The 26,568-nt window shown below is 38.8% G+C and overlaps 1 protein-coding gene across 2 annotated transcripts in view; it reads right to left on the bottom strand.

Annotated features, from left to right (window-relative positions):
* Positions 1 to 26,568, bottom strand: part of SNX4 (sorting nexin 4) — a 68,353-nt gene that overhangs the window by 16,194 nt on the left and 25,591 nt on the right. For both annotated transcript variants that reach the window (XM_059064405.2, XM_067034399.1), the window contains 3 exons: positions 23,595 to 23,650; positions 19,804 to 19,876; positions 11,052 to 11,113 (listed from right to left, as the gene is read on the bottom strand). In XM_059064405.2, coding sequence (XP_058920388.1) covers positions 11,052 to 11,113; positions 19,804 to 19,876; positions 23,595 to 23,650 — 191 coding nt within the window. The remainder of the gene's footprint in view (positions 1 to 11,051; positions 11,114 to 19,803; positions 19,877 to 23,594; positions 23,651 to 26,568) is intronic.

Raw genomic sequence — 26,568 nt, 5'->3', positions numbered from 1 at the left:
GATTACATGTCACTATCTTAATAGGTAACAGAAAAAGACAACTGTACAGAAATACTAGGTGTATCATAAAACTTTGATAACTTGCACTAAAGTTGCATGACAAAGTCTACTTAAAACCACAGATCATTTTGTTGTCATTTCAATGAATTCTTGAAATAAAAATTTCTTTTTATGGAAGATGCATATGTATATTATAATAAAGGGGGAAATAAATCTATAATCCTAAATACTAAGAAATGACATAATTTGATATATTTCCTTCTAGTTCTTTTTATTTACTCATTTTAATATGGCTGATATCATGCAGTACATGCAATTTTGTATTATGCTTTTTCTATTAATAGCATTTCCCCATATTATTAAAATAACTTGTTCTCAGCATTATTTCAGATGGCAACTCATAATTTTTTAACCATTTTCCTGACCATTCAAGATTGTTTCCAATTTTTCTGCTATGTATAATAAACACCTTCAATTGCATATATCATAAAAGGGAAAAAATTAAAACACTATGATTCTGTTTATCTGTAGTTTTTATACACTGTTCTTGAAATATCAGATTATAAGCTTACAGTACTAGAAGGCTAAAACCACACATGGTTTTTAAAACTGTCAAGGAAGGAAAACAAACATAAATAAACATATCTCCTTCTGACAATTTTTACTCATATGTTTACCCTCAAAATAGTAATAGCAACAGTTAACCTTTTTTTAGTGCTTTGCTGTTTATAAAATGAATTTTTAACATCTCTAGCTATATTCTCTAAAGCCACACTTCCAATGCCTACAAGACAATTCTGCTTTTATATACCTCTGTCACTTCAAATTCAACATACTTAAAGCCCAGCTCTTCACATGAAAAACAAAGACTATGGGTTTTGGCAGATTACAGGCATAACTAGCCAAATTTGTAATGTAGCAGTCACAGTTAATGCAGCTATAGGTCACGTCAACAGAATTAATGGACAGTCCAGATCAACTATCTATTGGATGCTCCACAGGTACTTCATCCATCTAATCTTTGAGCGCCTTTTAATGTGCTACCAACTCAAGGTCAGTATAACCAAATTTAATTCTTTTGTTTACCAAACAAGACTAAAAACTAGTTCAAGAAAGGTAAGACTTACACTTAATCATCTATTTACTCCTATTAAGTCGTTTAGTGCCTGATAAATACTTGGCATTTATAGGTTGTAGGTAAAATGAAAGAATGAACCGATAAATGAATAAATGTGAGGAGGGAAACATGTAGTGGGTTCTATGTATCAGCCACTACTAGGCACAAGACCTCTTCCCTCAAGATATACATAGTCTAGCCCTTGACTACTCAAACTGTGGTCTATGAACAGCTTCACCTTGAACTTGTTGGAAATGCAGACTTGCAGGACTCATTCCATATCTACTGACTCAGAATATTCATTTTAACAGTTCTCCAGGTGACTTGTATGCCTATTACAATTTAAGAAGCATCTGCTAAACAAAAGGTTCTAACTGGGGTCCAAGCATATGCCGAGGATTGGCACTAGAAAATGTTAACCAGTTTAGGGAGGGAGAGGAGGGAGAGGAGGGATCCATTAACAAGGAACTATTAAAGTATAGAAGGAGGGACTTCCCTGGTAGCTCAGTGGTTAATAACCCTCCTGCCAATGCAGGGGACACGGGTTCAATTCCTGGTCCGGGAAGATTCCACACGCTGCAGAGCAACTAAGCCCGTGCGCCACAACTACTGAGCCTGCACTCTAGAGCCCGCATGCCACAACTACTGAAGCCCACGTGCCTTAAAGCCTGTGAGCCACAACTACTGAGCCCATGCGCCACAACTACTGAAGCCCACATGCTCTAGGGCCTGCATACCGCCAACTACTGAACCCATGTGCTGCAACTACTGAAGCCTGCATGTCTAGAGCCCATGCTCTATAACAAGAGAAGCCACAACAGTGAGAAGCCTGTGCACCGCAATGAAGAGTAGCCCCTGCTTGCCAGAACTAGAGAAAAGCCCACGCGCAGCAACGAAGACCCAACACAGCCAAAAAATAAAATAAATAAATAAAATAAAAAGTATAGAAGGATTTAGCATCAACTTTATAAAAGGCATAATTGCTATCATAAAGTACTTAATGGGTGGATAATTGTCATACATGAACCAGATCAAAGAGGGTAATAAATCTTTTGTAGCATCTGATGAAGACTATGGACCTTTTCCACTAAGGAGGAAAAATCACAAACAAAATTTTGCATATAATTTCAGAGACTTCATGGATTAAAGACCTAAATGTAAGACAGGAAATCATAAAACTCCTAGAAGAAAATATAGGGAGAGCACTCTTTGACATAAATCATAGCAATATTTTTTTGGATCTGTCTCCTAAAGCAAAGGAAACAAAAGCAAAAATAAACAAATGAGATCTAATTCAACTTAAAAGCTTTTGCACAGCAAAGGAAACCATCAACAAAATGAAAAGACAGCCTATGCAATGGGAGAAAATAGCTGCAAATGATATGACTGATAATATACAAAATACATAAATAGCTCATACAACTCAATATCAAAAAAATCAAACTCAATTAAAAAATGGCTGAAGACCTGAACAGACATTTTTCCAAAGACATACAGATGCTCAGTACTACTAATCACCAAAGAAATGCAAATCAAAACCACAGTGAGGGACTTCCCTGCTGGCACAGTGGTTAAGAATCTACCTGCCAATGCAGGGGACACAGGTTTGAGCCCTGGTCCCACATGCCGCGGAGCAACTAAGCCCATGTGCCACAACTACTGAGCCTGTGCTCTAGAGCCCATGAGCCACAACTACGGAAGCCCGCCTGCCTAGAGCCCGTTCTCTGCGACAAGAGAAGTCACCACAATGAGAAGCCTGCGCACCGAAACAAAGAGCAGCCCCCACTCGCCACAACTAGAGAAAGCCGGCGCATAGCAACAAAGACCCAACATAGCAAAAGATAAATAAATAAATTTACTTTTAAAAAAAAAGATTATTAAGGGCTTCCCTGGTGGCGCAGTGGTTGAGAGTCCGCCTGCCGATGCAGGGGACACGGGTTCGTGCCCCGGTCCGGGAGGATCCCACATGCCGCGGAGCGGCTAGGCATATGAGCCATGGTCGCTGAGCCTGCGCGTCCGGAGCCTGTGCTCCACAACGGGATAGGCCACAACAGTGAGAGGCCCGCGTACAAAAAAAAAAAAAAAGATTATTAAAAAAAAAAAAAACCGGGCTTCCCTGGTGGCGCAGTGGTTGAGAATCCGCCTGCCGATGCAGGAGACACGGGTTCGTGCCCTGGTCCGGGAAGATCCCACATGCCGCGGAGCAACTAAGCCCGTGAGCCATGGCCGCTAGGCCTGCGCGTCCGGAGCCTGTGCTCCGCAACGGGAGAGGCCACAACAGTGAGAGGCCCGCATACCGCAAAAAAAAAAAAAAAAACCCACAATGAGATACCACACCTCACACCTGTCAGAATGGCTATCATCAAAAAGAGCACAAACACCCAATGTTGGCAAGGACGTGGAGAAAGGGAAACCTTGTACACTTGTTGGTGGGAATGTAAACTGGTGCAGCCACTGTGGAAAACAGTATGGAGATGCCTCAAAAAACTAAAAACAAAACTACCATATGATCCAGCAATTCTATTGCCAGAGGGTAGGTTCTTGTTTTGTCACAGAAATAATTCAGAGACGAGACACAGAGGCCAAGTAAGCAAAGTGAAGATTCATTGAGCAACAGTATACTCTCAGGAGGGAGAGCTGGCAAGCTCAGAAGAGCAGCTGCCCTGAGCTCCTTTTGGCAAGCTGGTTACATGGGGTGTGAAAACGAGTGGAATATTCATCAAGGAGGGAGGGACTTTGGGGTAACTTCCTGGCTTTCATCCAAGTTCCACCTTTCTGAGAGGAGGGGCTGTTTTTGTCCTTGGTCTTCTTGGATCTGCCATGGTGTCAGGTGCATGATGGGTACTGCTCTGGCTGCAATGTTAATTCTATTGTAAAGAGGGTATAATGAGCAAAAAGTTACATTCAGACACAAGAGGTTCCCACCTTTCTTTGCCTCTAGGACCCTGTCATTGCAAGATGTATGGTTTCCTGTCATATGACCCATGCCTCTCTTCTCTGCTCATATCTGGCTTACTGCCTGCTCTAACAATTCCAGTCCTGGGTTATAAATATGAAGAAAATGAAAACACTGACTCGAAAGGATACATGCACCCCAATGTTCACAGCAGCATTATTTACAATTTCCAAGATAAGGAAGAAAACTAACAGACATCAACAGGCGAATGGATAAAGTGTGGTATATATGTGTGTGTGTATACAGATACACATACACACACACAGGAATGTTACTCAGCCACAAAAAGAATGAAATTTTGCCATCTGCAACAACATGGATGGACTTGGAGGGTATTATGCTTAGTGAAATAAATCAGACAGAGAACTGTATGTTATCACTTATACATGGAATCTAAAAAAAAAACTAGTGAACATAATAAAAAGAAACAGACTCACAGATATAGAGAACAAATAAGTGGTTACCAATGGGAAGAGGGAAGGAGGGAGGGGCAAGATAGGGATAGGAAATTAAGAGGTACAAACTATTATGTGTAAAATAAACAAGCTATAAGGATACATTGTACAGCACAGGGAATACAGCCAATATTTCATAATAACTATAAATAATTTCAGAGACTTCAGAGAACCTGAAGTCCATCCTTATCTCCTAGCTTAAGGAATCTGAACTATAAAACGACAAAGGTCCCTCCTGCTCTAGTATTTTATAGTTCCATTAAGAAAGAAAGGAAAGAACTCCAAGAATGCCCAAGGGTCAAGACTCTGGAAAGGAATAAAAATATTATTACAGGGCTTCCCTGGTGGCGCAGTGGTTGAGAGTCCGCCTGCTGATGCAGGGGACACGGGTTCGTACCCCGGTCCGGGAAAATCCCACATGCCGCGGAGCGGCTGGGCCCGTGAGCCATGGTCGCTGAGCCTGCGTGTCCGGAGCCTGTGCTCCGCAACGGGATAGGCCACAACAGTGAGAGGCCCGCGTACCGCAAAAAAACAAAAAAACAATTATTACAACAAAAACAGAAGTACAGAACTAAATTTAGCTGCCCAATCTGGTGTTCATCAGGGATAGAGGCATGGGAGGGAAAGTCTCCAGCCCCAAGCAGGTCTGTAGTAATAAATTTTATTTGTTTATACTTCTGTATATCATTTCATTTAAACAAAGTTCCATGCTAAAAAAGGGTTTGGAAATCACTCTCCCCATTTAACCCCACAACTGAACAGATATTGAAAATCGGGCTCAGAGATCTAACATGGTTTACGCAAAAGTCAGGCATCCAATGAGAGGCAGAGCTGAGATTAGAATCAACGGCCATCAGAGTTTTCTACCTACTAATCCCAACCTTCACTTCCTTTTTTTGGCTTTCTTAATCAAAAGAGCTCTTTAGGGAATTCCCTGGTGGTCTAGTAGTTAGGGTTCCGTGCTTCTACTGCAGGGTACATGGGTTTGGTCTCTGGTCACGGAACTAAGATCCCACAAGCTGCATGTTACGGCCAAAAGAAAAAAAAAAAAAAAAAAAGAGCTCTTTACCGCCACTCATCAACCATAGAACCAAAAAATAACAAATTATAGAATCCTTCAACAAAATACATCCTGTGCATCTTTGAGCTCTGAGGTATATGACCAGGTTTGCATATCCCTGATCATGTTTACACATGACTCTTTGAAAGAAATTTGCTTTTGCAGTTTCCTGGAATCCCTTGAAAGGAATTATACCAACTGAATCTGGGAAAGATGTTTTCCTTGGTTGCTTCTATATGGATTCACAATCTATGAATTAAGATGAGTATTTTAAAATGTTCAATTAACAGAATATATAACATTTTAGGCTATTAGCTCCTGACAGCTTTCATTAGCTTCAAAAACTTAGTTACTGGCACTTAAAACTCTCTTTTTTCTAAGTCTTTTGCAGAGTGAATCCCGCCTATGTAGTGTAAAAAATAAAGAGAAACCTCAATTAAATAGTTGGAAGACCAAAAGGGGGAGCTCTCATGCCCTGTGTCCACAGCAGAGCCCAAGAAGAAGAAAGATTCCTCTTCTTTCCTGGCCAGGTCTCAGCCAATGAAAAGCCATGGAGACTCTTTGTTTACTCTAGCCCTCCCAACTTCCTTTTCCTCTCTATAAAAGCCTTCTCCTTCCTTTGCCCTGTGGGAACTTGCATGAGCCTTGCCATTGCTGCAGCCTGGAACTACAATTCTCTGCTAATCTTTGCTGGAGAAATATCTGGCAGTCTATTTGTTTCATGTCAACAGTGTTTGGTCCAATTCTTGACAGGCAGATCTTAAAAGTTCCTGAAACTAGTGAACATATAGACAAGTCCTATAAGCACCTACATGGAATGACCCTTTGGCTTGTCCTAAATTGAATCAGGTGCTATATCCAGGAGGAAGCTGCAAAAAGCCTAGGAACTCAAGAAGAGCACAAAATGAACTCCCATACTTTAAAAAACAAAAACAAAAAAACCCAGCAACACATAACATGAACATATTACAAAAATCTTCCCTGTTTCTTCTCTGTGCATCTAATTCCTGCTCATTTCTTACTTACAAGTAAGTTTAAGTCTTGTCACCTTTCCTTCCCTCTTTGACAGTCCTTTTCCACTCATAGCTCAATCTTTCTTCTTAATCCATTCTCTCACTTCAATCTTTAATTTAGCAAAAAGGCATAATTTTACAAAGTTCTTTGATATATATAGAAAACATTTAAATTAAGAGACAAAGCTGATAAAATCAGCTTTATATTTCTTCCCCTCTCAAATTTCAAACTAAAGAACAGAAACACATTAAACTTTTTTCCAATTATGTGACTCTCAAGCTCTGGATTTTTTCATTACTTTTTTTTTGGCTGCGCCACGAGGCTTGTGGGATCTTAATCCCCAGGCCCCAGCAGTGAAAATGTGAGTCCTAACCACTGGACCACCAGGGAATTCCCTGGATTTTTTTCATTACTCTTATGGTCAGTGTAATGCCACTGACCATAAGAGTAATGAAAAAATAAAAAGGAAACAAAAAGAAAAGATAAAAAAACACTCATTACCAATTGGTACTGCTCAGCAATCCTTTCCCACATTCCTAAATGATACCCTTATCAAGCACTCCTCAGTGCTTCTCAAACTGGGATACTTCATCTTGGATATCTGAAGCCATCTAAGCATGGCACAGTTTTCCTGAAGAACAAATTTTAAGTTTGAGGCAGGGAAAGTTATATATATACTTAAATAACCATGGATGCTCTACAGAGTAGAATGTAAAATTTGAATAAACTGACAGAATTCAAGTCTTCAAAGAGATTCGGCACTTGCCACAGCTGCTTCCAGCCAATCCCCCGCGGAGCTGGTTAAGGCGAGATAAAGGAGGGTATGCAGTAAGATCAGTTTAAGAACTCTCCTCTCCATTAGTTTGAGACAGACTGCTCTATATCACTCCCCTCAAGCTTCCTAACCGCAGAATCACCCCACCTGTTCTCAGCAGAGACACCTGCTTTACTAAGACAGGGGCCAACTAAAGTGGCCTCCTGCCACATACTGCTCCTCTCCTTTAAGACAGCTCTGTGCCTTCCTCTCTATCTTCTCTCCCATCCACCCTCCGACCCTTGCTCCCCCTGCAAAAAACCACCACCACCACCACAAAGAGGCCCTATACCCCTTCAAGAATAACCTCAGAGACTTTTCTTAACAGACTTATCAGTAACTTGCTGTCTTTCCTTCCTTAACCCTTTCCTGTCATTCCGAGGACCACTGCATTATATCACTCAAACCAAACTGCTCTCCAAATTAACACCAAAGATTTACCCACTCATTTTCCCTCTTTTCGACTAAATTCAATTCCTCTACAGTATAACTCCAACTTCTTGAAGTGCTCCCTTCACTTGCTTGACACTGCACACTCCTCGTCGATTTCCCAATGTCTCCCTCACATTCTTTTTCTTTGCCTGACTCCTGAACACAGATATTCTCTACGGTTCCGCCCTTGCGTCTCTCACAGACTTACACTAACCCTCTAACATTATCACCTTAACCCTACATTAAATATCATTCTATTAGGATGTAACTTTTATATACAACTCATATTCTCACCAGCCTTTTACACTGCAGATCCAAATTTCCAATTGCTTAATAGAAATCTTTAAGGCAAATGCAATCTATTCAAAACAGAACCCTTTAATTCATTCCTCAAACCTGTTATTTTTCCTATATTCTCTATCACAATCCTCCTAATCATTCAGCTGCCTGCAAATTAAATTTTGGTATCTTTAGCACCTACCACAGTAGCAGGAGCTCAGCAAATGTGTGCTGAATGACTGAAAGAATCAATTGATAAATCTTGTCATTTATGTCTCCTTAATAGTCCCTACTGGCAATTGCTCTGGTTCAGGCTCTTGATCACCTGCTTAAATTACCTCAACCACCTGTGGTCTCCTTGGCTCACTTTTTATGAAATATTTTAGATGTAAAATGGCTTTCTGTCAATTTACTGAGTTAGCACAAAGGCGAATCTGTATAATATTTATCATGAGACATTAATATATATAATTTTCTTTATAATTTGATTCAGCCAAGTAACCTTTATCCACTTGCCCCTCAAATTAACACAAGTCCACTTATTATTTACAATAAATGCACTACTTTTGAGAGTGTCTGATTTATGTTAATTATCATATGAACATATTCCCAAGCTTTAGTTAACTAGAGTTCCGGTCTGAGTAGTATTCTTAAAACCAGGGCTGACTCACGCACAGATCTAAAAGCAGGTAAGTCTCACATCACGCAACTGACTTGAATACGATTTGCCTTTCTTCCCATTATTCCTGTTTAGACATATACTCCTATCCTAGCTATGAAGAGTCTACATGTTTACAATATTAAGAAGCTTCTCTTCATTAAAAAACATCATATAATGCTGATACTGCCCCAACTTGCATTTGATCAACCAAGACATATGGATAACCTGTTACTCAAATTAAGTAAATATGTAGCCATATCTCACACCTGAAATTCAAGTAAATTTCATATGAATCAAAAATTTATAAAACCACAAAAATGCAGAAGAAATGAAAAATCTATTTTTTTTATAATCCATAGTGGGGAAGACCTTATTAAGATATACACAAAAGTCAGAGGCTATTACTTTATAAAGGAGAAAATTTAACCACTTACATGTTAACTGAATTTAACAAATTGAGTATTTCTGTATATCAAAAACCACCAGAAGGGCTTCACTGGAGGTGCAGTGGTTAAGAATCCACCTGCCAATGCAGGGGACACGGGTTCGAGCCCTGGTCCACATGCCACGGAACAACTAAGCCCATGCACCACAACTACTGAGCCCACGTGCTGCAACTACTGAAGCCCACGCACCTAGAGGCTGTGCTCCTCAACAAGAGAAGCCACCACAATGAGAAGCCTGCGCACCGCAATGAAGAGTAGCCCTGGCTCACTGTAACTAGAGAAAGGCCGCACATAGCAATGAAGATCCAATGCAGCCAAAAAATTAAAAAAAAAAAAAAAAAAAAAAAGAAAAGCCCCATACAGTTATTTACTGATAACAATATATATTGGAGAGCTATTTTTTGTTTTTTGGTTTTTTTTGTGGTATGTGGGCCTCTCACTGTTGTGGTGTCTCCCGCTGCGGCAGGCTCAGCGGCCATGGCTCATGGGCCTAGCCGCTCCGTGGTATGTGGGATCTTCCCGGACCGGGGCATGAACCCGTGTCCCCTGAATCAGCAGGCGGACTCTCAACCACTGCGACACCAGGGAAGCCCTGGAGAGCTGTTTTTAAGTAAAACAAAAGCAAAGTAAAACAAGTGAACATAGCAATGTATAAAACATGCTCCCTTTCCATGTTTAAAAAAACAGGGGGCAGGGCGGGTACTTCTCTGGTGGTCCCGTGGTTAAGAATCCGTCTTGCAATGCAGGGGACGCCTGCTTGATCCCTGGTCATGGAACTAGGATCCCACATGCCGAGGGGCAACTGAGCCCGTTCACTGCAACTACTGAGCCCACGTGCCACAACTACAGAGCCCACACGTTCTGGAGCCTGTACGCCACAACTAGAGAGATGCTCACGTGACATAACTAGAGAGAGAAGCCTGAGTGCCGCAATGAAGGATCCCGTGTGCCACAACTAAGACCCGACTCAGCCGAAAAATAAATAAATAAATATTTTTTTAAAAAGGGGGGAGGGAGAAAGGCATTTGTTTGTGTGTTAATATATACATTTATGGTGCTACATGTTACTAGAAGGATACACAAGTAACTCAGAAACTGCTATTAGTTGCCTCAGAGGAGGAGACCGGGGTGGTTAGCAGGCAGGAGGGAAGAGACTTTTCACTATATAAGCTTTTGTTCCTGTTGAATTTTGTGCTATATGAATGTCTTACCTATTCACATATGTTAAATGAATTATTTTGATTAATTCAATCAAAAGGACTTAGAACATCAGCAAGGACATTTTTCTTACAAGATTTGGATAACTAACTTCTAAAATGTCACAACTAAAATAATTCACACACAAAAAAATTCACAAAAGGAAAAGCTCAAAAATAACCAAGATATGCAAGTTAGCTACACAAGTAAATATTCTAATTTACACTAATATTACCTCAAGACTGAAAAACCCATCTTGCAAAAGCCTTCAGAAATTATAAAGTGACACAAAGAAAGAAAAGAAAAAGAAAACCGCTAACTCTATATGACAGTGATTTCCAAAGGAATCTTCTTGGGCATTCTGCCGAGAAAGTAAAAGACACCACTCTCTGCTTCAGAGAAGTTTATCTTTTATCTGCTCAATATATTGGACTCACTTATTATTTTTTATTTAAACAAAGGCTTTACAGTGAAACATTTGAAGACTACTACTACAGGACATCATTTAAAAAATAATCTTTTGTTTTCCAGAATCATATATTTTCAAGAATTATAGTTGTTAGGCAAAAAGCTAATTAGAGCTATTTGTTGTTTATTATAAAAGTTTGCATAATGCTTACCTGAAAACTCGCCCATAATTCCCATGTACTTTATATACACCATACAGTCGGTCTGCTACTCTCTGGAATAAATATTCGAAAGAAATTACTATGAAGTCAAAGTTACATAAAGATTACTTAAAAAAAAGATTTTATCCTAATTTAAAATACATACATATATATATATACACATGCTTAGCACAATAACCTTGAAAAATATGGAAAAGAAGCTTAAATCTCCCAAAGTTTCATCATGGGGAGAAAAAACACCTAGTGTTGTCATATTTATGTAATAGCTTTCATATTTCTTCATACATATATATATTTTTAATTAACGTTTTAAAATTTCCTATACCAAGAGTGCTAATATTTTTAACCAGCAGGTTACTATTACTTTTATTTATTTCTTTTATAAATTTATTTATTTATAAATTTATTTATTTATTATTTATGGCTGTGTTGGGTCTTCGTTGCTGCACGTGGGCTTTCTCTAGTTGTGGTGAGCAGGGGCTACTCTTTGCTGTGGTGCGTGGGCTTCTCATTGCAGTGGCTTCTCATTGCAGTAGCTTCTCCTGCTGCAGAGCATGGGCTCTAGGCACGTGTGTTTCAGTAGTTGCAGCACGCAGGTTCTAGGGCACGTGGGCTCAGTAGTTATGGCTCACGGGCTCTAGAGCGCAGCCTCAGTAGTTGTACCCCACAGGCTTATTTGCTCATGCGGGATCTTCCCAGACCAGGGATTGAACCTGTGTCCCCTGCATTGGCAGGAGGATTCTTAACTCCTGCACCACCAGGGAAGTTCCCAGGCAATATACCTCTGTGCTACTTTATCAAGTTAATGCCTTCTAACCAACTAACATTAGATATTTTAATAACAGTAGAATTACAGTTTAGGTCACTGAGATAAAATATGTACTGCCTAGAGACTTCCCTCGTGGTCCAATGGTAAAGAATCTGCCTTCCAATGAAAGGGACGTGGGTTCTATCCCTGGTTGGGGAACTAAGATCCCATGTGCTGTGGGGCAACTAAGCCCACGCGCCACAACTACTGAGCCCAAGTGCCTCAACTAGAGAGCCTGCATGCTGCAAACTACAGAGCCCACGTACCACAACTAGAGAAAGAAAAAAAAAAAAACATGTGCCACAACTAGAGAGAAGCCCGTGTGCCACAATGAAGAGCCCAAGTGTTGCAACTAAGACCCGGCACAGCCAAAAATTAAAAATAAATAAATAAAATAAATATTTTTAAAAACTACAAAAAAAAATGTACTGCCTAGCCATTCACACAAATTTTACAAAAGACAAAACAAAACACCATATGCAGTTATCTCCTTTACTTTCCCCCAAAGTGTTATGGACATGAACTAGAAGATCAAAAGTCAATCCCACATAAAACCCTAAAAAAGAATTCCTAGTATATAATTTCCAAATGTAAACCCTGAATTTATATTCAACCCCTCAAACATGAGTAATTTGAGGAATTAGGCATTAACCATACAATAATTCTAAACCTTTCAATACTTCAGCTTAAACTGAATGAACCACATTGTAAAAACGTGGAGCAGGCATAGGAGGATCATAAAATGTTTTCCATCTCTCCTTGACCTGCTAGACTAGAGGGCAGCACACTACAAGTCTGCAGCTTGTTTTTGTAGTCTTATTGGAACACAGTCATACTCACTCATATTAGCACTGTCTATGGATGCTTTCATAGCAGGGGTGAATAGCTTCAACAGGGACTATATAACCCAAACAGCTGAAAATATTTACTATCTGGCCTTCAGAAAAAGTTTGCCGACCCCTGTACTAGACTCCACTTTCAGGACAAAGTTCATAGTCTTTACTATGCTTGAAACTTTCCAGGGCTGTCCACAGAGCTTTAAACTAATTTCTCTGGGATGTTATTTACCAATTATTTTTTGAGAGCCCTATAGAGTGTCAAAGGTTGGTTGGTTGTTTAAAGTGGTTCCATTGTCAAGTAAGCTTGGGAAATACGGAGATTAAAACGTTTAACAGGTTTTTTTTTCTGCAGGACTTTTTTGAACTTTAACACTATACACGAATCAGGACTATTGAGAGAGAGTTGGTTTGCAGAAGGGAACATGTTACAGGACTGGCATTCCAAAGAATATAAAATGGAAAACGTCACTCTAGACTACTGATTTTTGCAGATCCTTGTATTTTTTTTTTTTTTGGCCGCACTGCATGGCATGCAGGATCTCAGTTCCCCAAACAGGGAGCGAACCCCACCCCCTGCAGTGGAAATGCGGAGTCTTAACCACTGGACCGCCAGGGAAATCCCTAGATCCTCATACGTTTAAAGATCAAACGTCCTCCTGACAGCTGAGCATTTTATCATCTACGATATTAAGTATAGAAGACAGGGAAAGAGCTTGTTAAATAACCATGTAAGAATAAAAACTAGAACAACTTAAATACAAAATGGATACACAAAATAAATATTCAAAGAAAGTTTCTGAATCCCTGGTATTTAAGGGTTTTTTTTTTCTTTAAATTTTATCACTCCTGGCAGCTGATACAAAAGGAACTTTCACCATGATAATTAGAGCTCTGGAAAATACTTTGGTCCATAGAACATGACAAAAAGAGGCAAGAGTTCTCATACTCCAGAAAGGTGAGCAACCACACAAGGAACTACTCTATTGGTGAATGAGGCAACAAAGAGCCACTCAGCAGTTGTTACTGGACCAGCAATGTTTCTGGCATGAACTACTCATGGAAACAAATTGTTCTAACCAACCGAAACATGAGATGATTGGTGTCAGTGAGAAAAAAGATGAAGCGAAGAAAAATTATAAACTATAGACCAAAAAATATCATTTCTAGAGAAAAATAAAGACAAAAATGGCAGGTAAATAAATCATGAATTATTAAAACCTGAAACCAGATTAATTCAGTGGTCGTTGGTAAGCAAGAAGCATGGTGCCAGGTAAAAGGGGCTATACACAATGATTTAGTCTACACTGCCACTCAATTTCAATTCTGTTGACAAGCCTTTCTTTTTGAAAAGTGATCATCTGACAACTGACAGGGGAGGACTGACACCTACAAATAACATGACAACAGAAGAAATTTGACAGACTCATCTTATCATCCTCCCCAGTTCTGAATCATTTGCAACTATGGTAAGAATGTCTTCTTTATCCTCACTGAAGTAATAGGGGATTAAATGTTAAAAAGGACACAAAGCCTTATGACAGTCTATTAGATGATCATATTTTTAAAATCTGGACACATAGCTTTTCTTTTGAATTATCTCCTAAGGAGGCAATGATTATGAGATTTAGGACTCCTGATACTACTGCCAAAATCTTTCCCAAATGAACTGTATGTAATACTTTACACAATGCTGCTGTCACCAAATATTTCACAAACACTAGATATTACCATCTTTATATATGACTACAAATTAAACGTTAAATAATGCCTCAATAATTTCAATTTACATTTTTAGAGTATTAGCAAAGTTAAACATTCCTCCTTCCCTTTTAAATTTGATTTCCCCTACAGAGGCAGCAAATATGGTTGTAGGAAGTAAGGGATTTGGAGTAAGACAAATGTGAATTCAAATTCCAGCTCCTGGGACTTCCCTGGTGGTCCAGTGGTTAAGAATATGCCTTCCGGGCTTCCCTGGTGGCGCAGTGGTTGAGAGTCCACCTGCCGATGCAGGGGACACGGGTTAGTGCCCCGGTCCGGGAAGATCCCACATGCCGCGGAGCAGCTGGGCCTGTGAGCCATGGCCGCTGAGCCTGTGTGTCCGGAGCCTGTGCTCCGTAACGGGAGAGGCCACAACAGTGAGAGGCCCGCATACCGCCAAAAAAAAAAAAAAAAAGAATATGCTTTCCAGTGCAGGGGACATGGGTTCAATCCCAGGTCGGGGAACTAAGATCCCACATGTCAAGGGACCACACATAGAAAGAAGTCCATGAGCCACAACAAAGAGGCGGCATGCCACAACAAAAGATTCTGCATGCCGCAACGAAATCCGGTGCTGCAACTAAGACCCAGCACAACCAAAATAAATAAATACTAAAAAAAAAAATTCCAGCTCCTTCTTACTTTAGGGTTTGACTTTTGAGAATTTATTAAACTACTCTTAGCCTTAGTATTCTATCATTCTCTTGGAAACGTGGAAATGAACCTCATCATCTGACTCTGAGAATTAAAGAAGATGACATTTATAAGGTTCCTGGCAATAAGCAAAGTGGCTCAATGAAAATCAATTATCTTCTCCCTCAATCTACCTGAATTCATGTCCTCTGTCAATATATCATTTGTAGGTGGTTAAGAGCATGGGTTCTGGAGTCAGACAAAGGTTTATATTCTGGCTTCATCGTATCTATTTATAGTATAGTATTAGGCAAGTTACTTAAATTCATTTGCCTCTGCTTCCTAATCTATAAAATGGGGACAGTTACAGCACCTACCTTCAAAGGGCTACTATCGGAATTAGGTAAGAATAACACAATAAGCTTGGCTGATATACAACAGTAAATAAATATTAGATTAGCATTATTTTCCTTTTGTCTTAGTTTACAAAACACAGATTATCTTATCTGAGTCTCACAACTCTATGAATAACACATTCATTCATATAACAAATATTTATGTAGTACCTACTATGTGCCAGGCAGATATTCCCATTTTCCAGCAAAGAAAACAAACTGAAAGGTTAGTGGATTTGCCTGAAGGACCTGGAAAATGCCAGAGACAAGTTCTAAATCCAGCTCCTCTCAGTCTAAGGCCACCTGCCCTTTCTGGTTGTTCTGTTTTGACATCTTAAATATTAACTCTTTAACCTGTTAGTCATTTATTTTTTGCCTTTTCTACTTTCAAAAGAATTCTACTTGTCAGAAAAGATAGCCAAATAATTCTATTTTCTCTTAGTCTGTTAACAATTCATCATCTGTCTCAAACAGTGTTTAAGCCTTCTTCTCCTGACAATCTGAATGTTACAAAAAAGTCCTCACTGTGGTGATTTCTGTGTTGTTTGCAGGCTTCTGTCAGTGTTGGGCTCTAACCTTCCATTTTTAACTGTTATGTCACTGTCTATGACTAAACAGCCTTTCTCCTAATTTTAGAACAATCAAGATTTTAGCTATTCTGTATTTTCCATTGGCATTTATCTCATTTATAGAGTCAGAATTTCAATTTCGCTCATAGAACAAGTGCTGCCTTTCCTTTGAAGAGCTCAAGCTGTCTTTTATGTCAATTAAGTTTCTGAAGTCTGTTTTCATAAAGTTTAGGGTAAATACATCGATACCCAAAATTATCTTGTGTATTGTAAGCTCTCTGATGACAAGGTTATTTTTCTTTAAACGTCATATTTCTTGTCAAATATACATTACTAACCAGGTTCTCCTTGGCTGGTTATAATTAAATTCAAGAAGTAATTTATCGGGCTTCCCTGGTGGCTCAGTGGTTGAGAATCTGCCTGCCGATGCAGGGGACGCGGGTTCGTGCCCCAATACGGGAAAATCCCACATGCCGCGGAGCAGCTGGGCCCGTGAGCCATGGCCGCCGAGCTTGCGCGTCCGGAGCCTGTGCTCCGCTGCGGGAGAGGCCACAGCAGTGAGAGGCCCGCGTACAGCAAAAAAAAAAAGAAGTAATTTATGTTACTGCTTTTAAGATTTTTTAAACATAAAACTGTCAGCACATACATCCATTTATTCATCCATTCAGTGAATATGCAGTGGGTGCCTACTCTGAGTCACCATTATTCTAGAGATATGACAGTGAGAAAACAAACTCCTGCTCTTGGGAGCTCACATACACTAGTAGAGGAGATGATTAACAAATGAGTACAGAATACAATGTCAGTGTTGCTATAAAGACAACAGTGATGACAGAAAATGACAGGAAATGATAGAAAACTGCATCGTATTTTATACAGGATGCTCAGGAAAGATGATTTCTCTCAGGGGGCATTTGGGCCAATAATTGAATGACAAAAAGAGAACAGGCCAAGAGAGGTTCTTGAGAGTGGAGCATGGGGGAAGAATGGTACAGGCACAGGAAAGAGCAAATAAAAGCCCTAGGGCAGAAACAAGCTTGGCATGGTTGAAAGCAGTTAGAAGGACAACAGGGCTAGAGTGGAATGTACAAAAAATAAAAAGGAACATAGGGGGCTTCCCTGATGGTGCAGTGGTTAAGAATCTGCCTGTCAATGCAGGAGACACGGTTTTGAGCCCTGGTCCAGGAAGATCCCACATGCCGCGGAGCAACTAAGCCCGTGCACCACAGCTACTGAGCCTGTGTTCTAGGGCCCACGAGCCACAACTACTGAGCCCATGTGCCACAACTACTGAAGCCCGTGTGCCTAGAGCCCGTGCTCCCAACAAGAGAAGCCACCACAACGAGAAGCCTGCGTACCACAACGAAGAGTAGACCCCGCTCGCCACAACCAGAGAAAAGCTCACGTGCAGCAATGAAGACCCAACGCAGCCAAAAATAAAATAAATAAAATTAAGTAAGTTAATTTAAAAAGAGAGAGGAACATAAAAACAGCTGTGTGAGAGACTCAAAATTTTTCTTTCTTTTTTTTTTTTTTTTTGTGGTATGCGGGCCTCACTGTTGTGGCCTCTCCCGTTGTGGAGCACAGGCTCCGGACGCTCAGGCTCAGCGGCCATGGCTCACGGGCCCAGCCGCTCCGCGGCATGTGGGATCTTCCCAGACTGGGGCACGAACCCGTGTCCCCTGCATCGGCAGGCGGATTCTCAACCACTGCGCCACCAGGGAAGCCCCTCAAAATTTTTCTTTAACATCACAGTTAAATTTTGTCATGATCTTTAAAGATTATTAAGTATTAATCATACTCAAAAATATACTTTCAGGGCTTCCCTGGTGGCGCAGTGGTTGAGAATCCGCCTGCCGATGCAGGAGACACGGGTTCGTGCCCTGGTCCGGGAAGATCCCACATGCCGCGGAGCAACTAAGCCCGTGAGCCATGGCCGCTAGGCCTGTGCGTCCGGAGCCTGTGCTCCACAACGGGAGAGGCCACAACAGTGAGAGGCCCGCATACCGCAAAAAAAAAAAATATATATATATATATACTTTCAGCAGAAAATCAGATATAATCACTATCCTATCTTGACTTTTGACAATTTTCTTACTTGCTTTATGAGAGCAGTCACCCATACCTTCTTGCAGGCTAGGTGATCTGTAACACAGCTTCACAACAATGACAATTATTTCCTCCCTCCTTTAGATCTCACTCAAATTTACTACTTATGCTTCATGGATTTTCTGAGTGTTTAACTGTTAAACTTTGTTCAATTCACTCCTCATCTCCGCTAATTCTGATAAATCTGATTCTGGCTGGTTTTTCTGCCTTGTCCCTTAGCTTCTTCTGGGTGTGAAGGACTGCTTGAGAACATCTCAATATCTGGGGTCAGTCCTGTGACTGCTTAATGGTGTACCTCTGCCTGCCCAAGACTCTCAGAACTGTTAAGCTCCCTGCTACATGATGCTTTCTACAGGGTGCCCCCCTTCTCTTTGGTTGAGGCCTGTAAGGAGGATACGGCTTTCATAATCAGCCAGACTTCTAATTTGAGTAGATTCTCCAAGTTTTCTGGCACAGAAGACAAAGCAGTATGAAGTGTTCTTCCAGTCTTCTGGGATGTCTCTGTCCCCACCTCCACTTTCCACAAGAACTGCTGCCTAATTTGTTTAGGTAACTTCAAAGCAGCTAAGGGCCTAGAAATTTTATCTCATTAATTCACAAGTCCTTTCCAATACCCAGTTCTTGACTCTACTCTAATAATTCTCACAGGTAACTTTTCTTTTCCTAGTAAGTATCTTACAATTTTTTTAAGAAGTCCTATAGTATTCTGAATGGTTACACAGATTGGGCCAATACGAGGATACTTCAGAAGGATTTATTTCCCTTGCTCTATTTTTTTTATACTTATGAAAATCTTCAAACATACAAAAAGCAGAGAATAGTAAGATAATACTCCCATTTCCCAACACTCACCTTCAACAATTATTATACAGCCAATCTAGTTGCATCTAAAACTGCCCCCACTCTCCACTCTTTACCAGTAGACCCTTTCATTAAAACAAATCCCAGATAATATATTTCATTTCAAGATGATTCTAATCAGCATAAGATATAATCCTAGACCTGGTAACCCAGCGTCTTTCAAAGCCTTTAAGGAGAGTTCTAAGGTTTCCTTTAGGTTACCCCAAAGGACCAGAGTAGGTGACACAACATTTTTCAGGTACTAGATTAATTTACCCAAAAATATTTTTCTCCCATGTCTGTTACAGCCAAACTGTACAGTTAAGTACAATCATTATTCGTAGATTTCTAGTCCCTTTTGTCAGAGCAGACCATTACCCTACATAAATTTATTTAGTATAATTTAAGAGCACACAGAATGGCCTAACACAATGTTAACTATTCAGCAACCTTAAAAAAAAAACCTTGAAAGAATAGGATATTATATGTAGATCTAAAATCCCACACTTATTTATATTCCAACAATGAAATGGTAGGCCCTTTGATAAGATATCTAAACAACCATATACAGACTACAAAGAAAACTATAGGCTAAAATTCTTCAAGTTATTTATGCCAGAAAACATTTCACATTTTTTAAAAAATGCAATTTAGGTGATGAGCACACCAAATTTGAATATAAAAATCAGTTATTCATCATAAATATCTTCCATTACTTAAAAACATAACAATTAAATGAGAAGAAGCACTTCCTTTTTAATGTCTGTCAAAAAGTTCTTGGGGACCACTTACAGCTCTGACTCGAAGAAGATGTGAGATGACAGACTGTAGTTCATCACTGTAGTGTTTTAGTTCTGTAAATCTCCTGAAACAGGAAACAAAACATCGTTTTTCTCATGAAAAGTCAAAAACTGAAAGACAAAACAGCAGTTCCTGAGAATAATAAAACGGATTCTATTTAACTATTTGCTAGCCTTAAACATTTACACACGGATGCAAACTCAGAAAGTTCTAAAACAAAATAACCATATTTTCTCTAGATATTTTTAAAGCTAAGAAAAGATATCATACTTCATAATTTACACTGTGAAACTGAGATAGCGATAATATTTGTTGGTTTGAAAACAAAAAAACAGGAAAAAATTTATGGTGCTAAAAAAATCTTATGGTACAACCATAAACTCATCGTCTCTAACCTTAATCTTCATGCTCAGTAATCTTTGTTTCTATAATCTGATATCTGCTATTCTCCATAAGACCTGAAACTTCTATTACCACCGTTCTTCCAGCAATGTAACACCTGACCTCACCCTCCTCAAAAATTTGTTTCCCTGACATCAGTGTTAATTTCTCATGATTTTCCTTTTACTCTCTGGTCATTCCTAAAGTCTCCTTTGCAGGACTCACTCCCTTCACTCATCTCTTATACCGCCAACTTTAGTGTGCAAAGGACTCCTCAAGTGTTTGCTAAGAACACTACTGAGGGCCTCTCAGTAAAAGAGGGCATGAGTGACCATCACAACTGTACAAAGAGGCCCTATTGGGACTCAGGAATCTGAATTTATAACAAACTCACTCACAGGATTCAGAAGCTGGCAATCCTCAGATTACACTTTGGAAAACGCCCTGCAAGCACTGGCTTCTTTAGGATTCAGCCCTAGGTCCTCACCCATCTTACAACCAATCTTTCAATCTATACACTCTGTGACTTATTTACAAAGCTTCACAATTATGATCTACATGCTGCTGAACTCCAAATATATAACTCAGCCCAAATCTCTCCTAAAAGCCATATCTATGAAGCCAACTAACTAGCAGACATTTGTACTTGTTTACATATCTAAAGCTCAACTTATCTTCCCCTATCTCATCAAATCTCTCTCCTCTATTCCCTAGCAGTTTAAACAATGAAACCTAGGTGCCACCTGTATTTCCTTCTCCTCTCTTTCATCCCATACATTCTACCAATCACTCAGTCTACCTCCTAAGTATTAAACAAATATTGCCACAAAAAAGTAGAGACTCGGGCTTCCCTGGTGGCGCAGTGGTTGAGAGTCCGCCTGCCGATGCAGGGGACACGGGTTTGTGCCCCAGTCCGGGAGGATCCCACATGCCACGGAGCGGCTGGGCCGGTGAGTCATGGCCGCTGAGCCTGCGCATGCGGAGCCGGTGCTCCGCAATGAGAGAGGCCACAACAGTGAAAGGCCCACGTAAAGAAAAAGAAAAAAAAAAAAGTAGAAACTCAAGGTCCTCCTCCTCACTGCTTTTAACAGTCTAGTTTGAATAAAAATAAACATGCATGAAGAGGTATCATTTGAAACCTCTGAAACAATCTTTCTGGTTTTCTAGATTTTAAGAAAGAACAGAATGAAAGTATTTTAGTGATACAAACTATTTCAGTAATGGTATGAATAATAATTAATCTATTGGGCCAGATAGATCTAGAACAGAGATTCTGTATATGAAAAATCTGTTACAACAATGACTGATATAGATAATTCTCTAATCTAAAACTTAAGTCAAACAAATTCTATTACTAATTATACATTAATTATATACTTGAACAAGAACTTCGGAAAAAACTGCCTTGTTTATGTTATTGGTCATATCACATTTAAAATTCTATATATAAGGGCTTCCCTGGTGGCGCAGTGGTTGAGAACCCGCCTGCCGATGCAGGGGACATGGGTTCGTACCCTGGTCCGGGAAGATCCCACATGCCGCGTAGCGGCTGGGCCCGTGAGCCATGGCCACTGAGCCTGTGTGTCCGGAGCCTGCACTCCGCAACAAGAGAAGCCACAACAGTGAGAGGCCCGCATACCACACACACACACACACACACAAATTCTATATATAATATGGATATTAAATAAAATTTAGCAATCTAGAAAAGCTGGTAGGTCAGAAAAGGGAAGACAAACATTCAGTTGACAAAATATTTTTCATTAAATTAAAAAACATTCAACTGACAAAACAATAATATTAATTTAAAAACTGTCTCATCTACATGCTCCTCTAATGAATGTACATTCACCGATGTCATAAACTTTGCTGCTTAGGTTTTCCAAAGCTTTTTTTGGAGGGTGACATAATTTAGTTCTTAACCTAGAGAACGTCTCATATACCATGGATGTCATTATAACCCTTATAAAAACCTCAGTGGAACCTTAAATGCATATTACAAAGCAAAAGCCTTTCTGAAAATGCTCTGTATTGTATGATACAACATTTCGGAAAAGGCAAAACTATGGGAACAGTAAAAAGATCAGTGGTTGCCAGGGCTATGGGGAGGGAAGAATAAATAGGCAGAGCAAAGAGGATTTTTAGGGCAGTGAAAATACTTTTTATGATACTATAATGACACATACATGTCATTATACGTTAGTCAAAACCCATATAACATATAACACCAAGAGTAAACCTTAATGTAAACTATGAGGGTAACAATGAGTCAATGTAGGTTCATCAATAATAACAAATGTACCACTTTGGTAAGGGATAATGGGGAAGGCTCTGCACCTCTAGGGTCAGCTGTGTAAGTGTAGGGGCAGAGGGTACCTGGGAGCTCTGTACTTTCCACTTAATTTTGCTGGGAACCTAAAACTACTCTAAGAAATAAAGTCTATTAAAAAAATAAAATAAAAACCTCAATGGTTACCATCACAATTTCTCAATTACCAAACTTTAAAATATTTATTTATATTCAAAATGTATACTAAAAACCAGAGGCATAATGTTAATGTGTTATTGTTTATAAAGTCCAGCACAATAGGCTATCAGACTATGCAAACTTGGCCTTTGTCTGCTAAGAATTTACACTATGTAGAAATGAATGCTGAAGTCCTGACTAGAGGAATTCTAACAGACTTCATAAACTTGGTCACCAAATATGGAAAAGCCTCATCTACCTAAGCATCTTTCTGCCTGGAAAGTATAGCTGAAGCAAGCTTCAGGTAAAGGTCCATATAATGAAGAGCCTGAATTATCCACCAAATTCAGAGAATGAACAAAACCAAATCTTAAATACCTAGATCCCACCCTAAGGAAAGTTATTTCTGAATACACCAGCTTTCTTTAATATAGAAATGCTCTCACAAACACCAAAGTGACACTGATGAAGTCAGGTAATTGTCATATAAAGACATCTCCACGAAATTATTATACTAGTATGCAACTATCAAGTTTTTTTGCTATTCAAAGTAGATAGTTTATTATTAAAATAAATAATATATTATCTTGAGTTTTGTACATATCTGACAAGCAAAGTCTAATAAGAAAAACTATTTTATATGAAATTAAAATTACTTTTCTCATTTTTCTGATACCTTAAACAACACTTAATAAATCCTTCTAGGAAAAAGCAGTGGTTTAATTTTCTAAAACTTCAGTTATTTACAACCTTAATCCCAATTAAATTACCAAATTTCAAAATCAGTTTTAGACTGTAAAAGGATTTCACTAACGTGAATTACTATTTAAAATATTTAGCAAATAAAGTTCATACATTCAGAAATGAAAAATTAAATAGATTGATAGGTACCATTCAAAACAACACTGTAACTGTTATTAAAACAAAACCTTACTTGTCTGGGTTTTTCACTCTGAATGTTGCATTAAGCGCTTTTAACCTGGAGTCTGCCTGGAAAAAATAATTTATTCACTTAATACAATTACATTTCAGGGTATAAATCCAAACAGTTTCATTTTCCCTTTAGAATTAAGATGCTCAAGTACAGTTTTCTTCGTACCATTTGTGTCAAACACATTAAACATACCCCCCAAAACAGTTTAGTAGTTATTTTTTAAAACACTACAAAAATATTTATAAATTAAACTGAACACATGGCATTCAGTAATACCAAAGTAAAACAACTGTAAATACCAACACACTAGCAAGCAAATAGCTCTGCATTATTATAACAGAATAGGTCGTGTGAAAAAAGTAGTTTACTTTTTCTCTAAATCAAGGAAAAGAATGATCTGTATATATAAACTAAATAAAACTACTGCTTTGAAGCCTGTGCATTACTGAGGGTCATTCTCAGGTGGAATGTAAACCAAATGTACATTGGTTTTTCTCATTTTCATAATCAGTATTTTAGAAAATAAAGAAATATGGAAATGTCTGTACTAAATTAAAACTAGCTAGATGAGGACTTCCCTCGTGGTACAGGTTTGATCCCTGGTCAGGGAACTAAAATCCCACATGCCTTGAGGTGCGGCCAAAAAAAAAAAACCAAGCTAGATGACATCAAATTAATTCCTTTCTAGCTGGCAGGAAATGTTACAACTTTTTAACTATCTTTACTTATTTCTAGATATTTCAACACAACTATTTAACTACCTTTACTTATTTCTACCCTAACTTATTTCAAAGGAGAGACAGAAGGATCAACATGAAATAATAATTTAATTGTATAAATTTATACTTAATATAGCCAAATCCTGTCCTCTTATCGTATGTTCTCGTCAAAATTTAAAAATTAAAAATAAATAAATAAGTGTATACACACACACACACACACACACTTATTTATTTATTTATTTATTTCTGACCAAGGCACAAAATGATATAGTTCATAAAAGGTAGCTCAATCAGTAATCAATTTCATAATGTGGTTTGGTTTTGAAAATCCCAATCAGCTTGAATATTTTATATTATTCAATTTATAAGCCCTAATTACAAATACTCCCAAAATAATAAACAAACAAAAGCAAAACTACTAGGGCTCCCCAGATTACATAGCTAAAGAAATAAAAACAAATGCAACAAACCCACCACTCCATAAACCCAGCCTCCTAAACCTTCAGACCAAAAGCAATTCAAAGAGCTATCAAGAATATCTAAAGCTTAATTTGTCATTGAATTCAGGGGATTCTCTTATTTCTAAAATGGGTATTTTTATCAATTCTTGACCTTTCTTACATCTCAAGGGCAAAGGAGCTAATGCATGTGAAAGTCCTTATAATTAAAGCAACTATGAATTTAAGGCATATAATATTACTCCCTTATGTTCTTTAAGTGAATTCAAATCACTAAACATCAACATGTTAATGACTTTATAGTCACATGCAAATGAGATTCTTTAAATAAGGAGGAAATTACATAAAAACCATCAGTAAAAAAGAAAATTTTCATGTGCATCTTTTTCTGAATCTCATACTTAATACTACCAATTAATTTATTTTTTACTTTTAATATTACCATTTTACCACTATAGAAGGCATATAAAATGTAAACCATCACCATCCTAACCTTTGCTTACCAAGCATTCTGTCAGGTCAGTCCATCACAACACCCCACTCAATCTGCTCTTCATTTCACAAGATTCCATAATAAGAGAAATTGCCTAAAATGTCATCAAATCAGAAACTTCTCCCCACAGCTAGATCTCTAAACACCTACCTAGGCTGTTCCAAATCTGACAGGTTACCATTCATCCATCTTATCAGGTTCCCCACTAAATATCTAAAGAAGCCCTTACATAATTGTTTCATACCACGCTACTTTATCTCCTTTAATACAGCACTATCTGAAATCCCGAGTTGTTTTCTTGTTTCCTAGCTGTCCACTAGAATATAAGAGCCACAAGAAAAGCAGAAATGGGAATGGGGCTCCTAGAGTTGCACAATGGCTGCCATGGCAATACTTTAATCATCTTTGTTCATTCCTGTATCCCCAATGCCTGGCACAAGAAAAACATGCAAAAGTACTGGCTGAATGAAAAAAATAACCCCAACTATTATACAGCCCCAACTTAACTTCCTTTCCCATGTTCTTTAATCCCCACCTCTCCTTCCCTTTCCAATCACTATTACATACTTTACTTTCCTTGTCCTAGATCTTGTCTTCCTTTATTTCATTTTCAGGTTCTTATCTTCCCCCAAACCTTGCCTAGTAAACCATTACCAGCTTGCCCTCTCTCTAACCTTCCTTTACCCTCTAGGTTGACTCCACTGCAGATTTCTCACTATTCAGGTCTCAGTTCAAATGTTCTCTCTTCAACCACGTGATGCAGTTTGCCCAGGACAGTCCTGGCTTACACCTGTTGTCCCTAATCTAATTATTAGCAGACCCCCTTTTTATTCTCAAAAGTGTACCCATTTGAACAATAAATTTTATTGTCACCTATCTCAAAATAACCCCTAGAAAAAAATCCCTGCTGTCATACTCTCACAGTAATGATTGTTTTACTTTATATGACCTATAACTTTCAAAGTATCTTAAATAAATGTTAACTTAAAGTCTCCAACTACTACAATACAAGCTCCATACGAACATGGAGATAATGAATGTTTCCAGCTTATTTGCTGTTGTATCCACAGCACCTAGAAGAGTACATGACAGTCTGTAGGCACCCAGCATCTGGAATCTCCAGGATTAGCAGAGACCCTAAAGGTCCAGATCTTCTCTCTGGCAGTCCCTGCTCCAAGCAACAGACAGGGTTCTGGATTCTTCTGAGTCAGCCTAAATTCATTTAAGGTTTGGGCATATGGATGACAGTTACTTTCATGTAAGTAACTTACTGAGAGAACTGAGTTAAAATATTACTTTAA

Source organism: Kogia breviceps, chromosome 5 (genome assembly GCF_026419965.1).
Source record: "Kogia breviceps isolate mKogBre1 chromosome 5, mKogBre1 haplotype 1, whole genome shotgun sequence".
Lineage (NCBI taxonomy): Eukaryota > Metazoa > Chordata > Mammalia > Artiodactyla > Physeteridae > Kogia > Kogia breviceps.
Note: the sequence above shows the minus strand (reverse complement) of the source record. Positions and strands in the feature narration are given on the sequence as shown.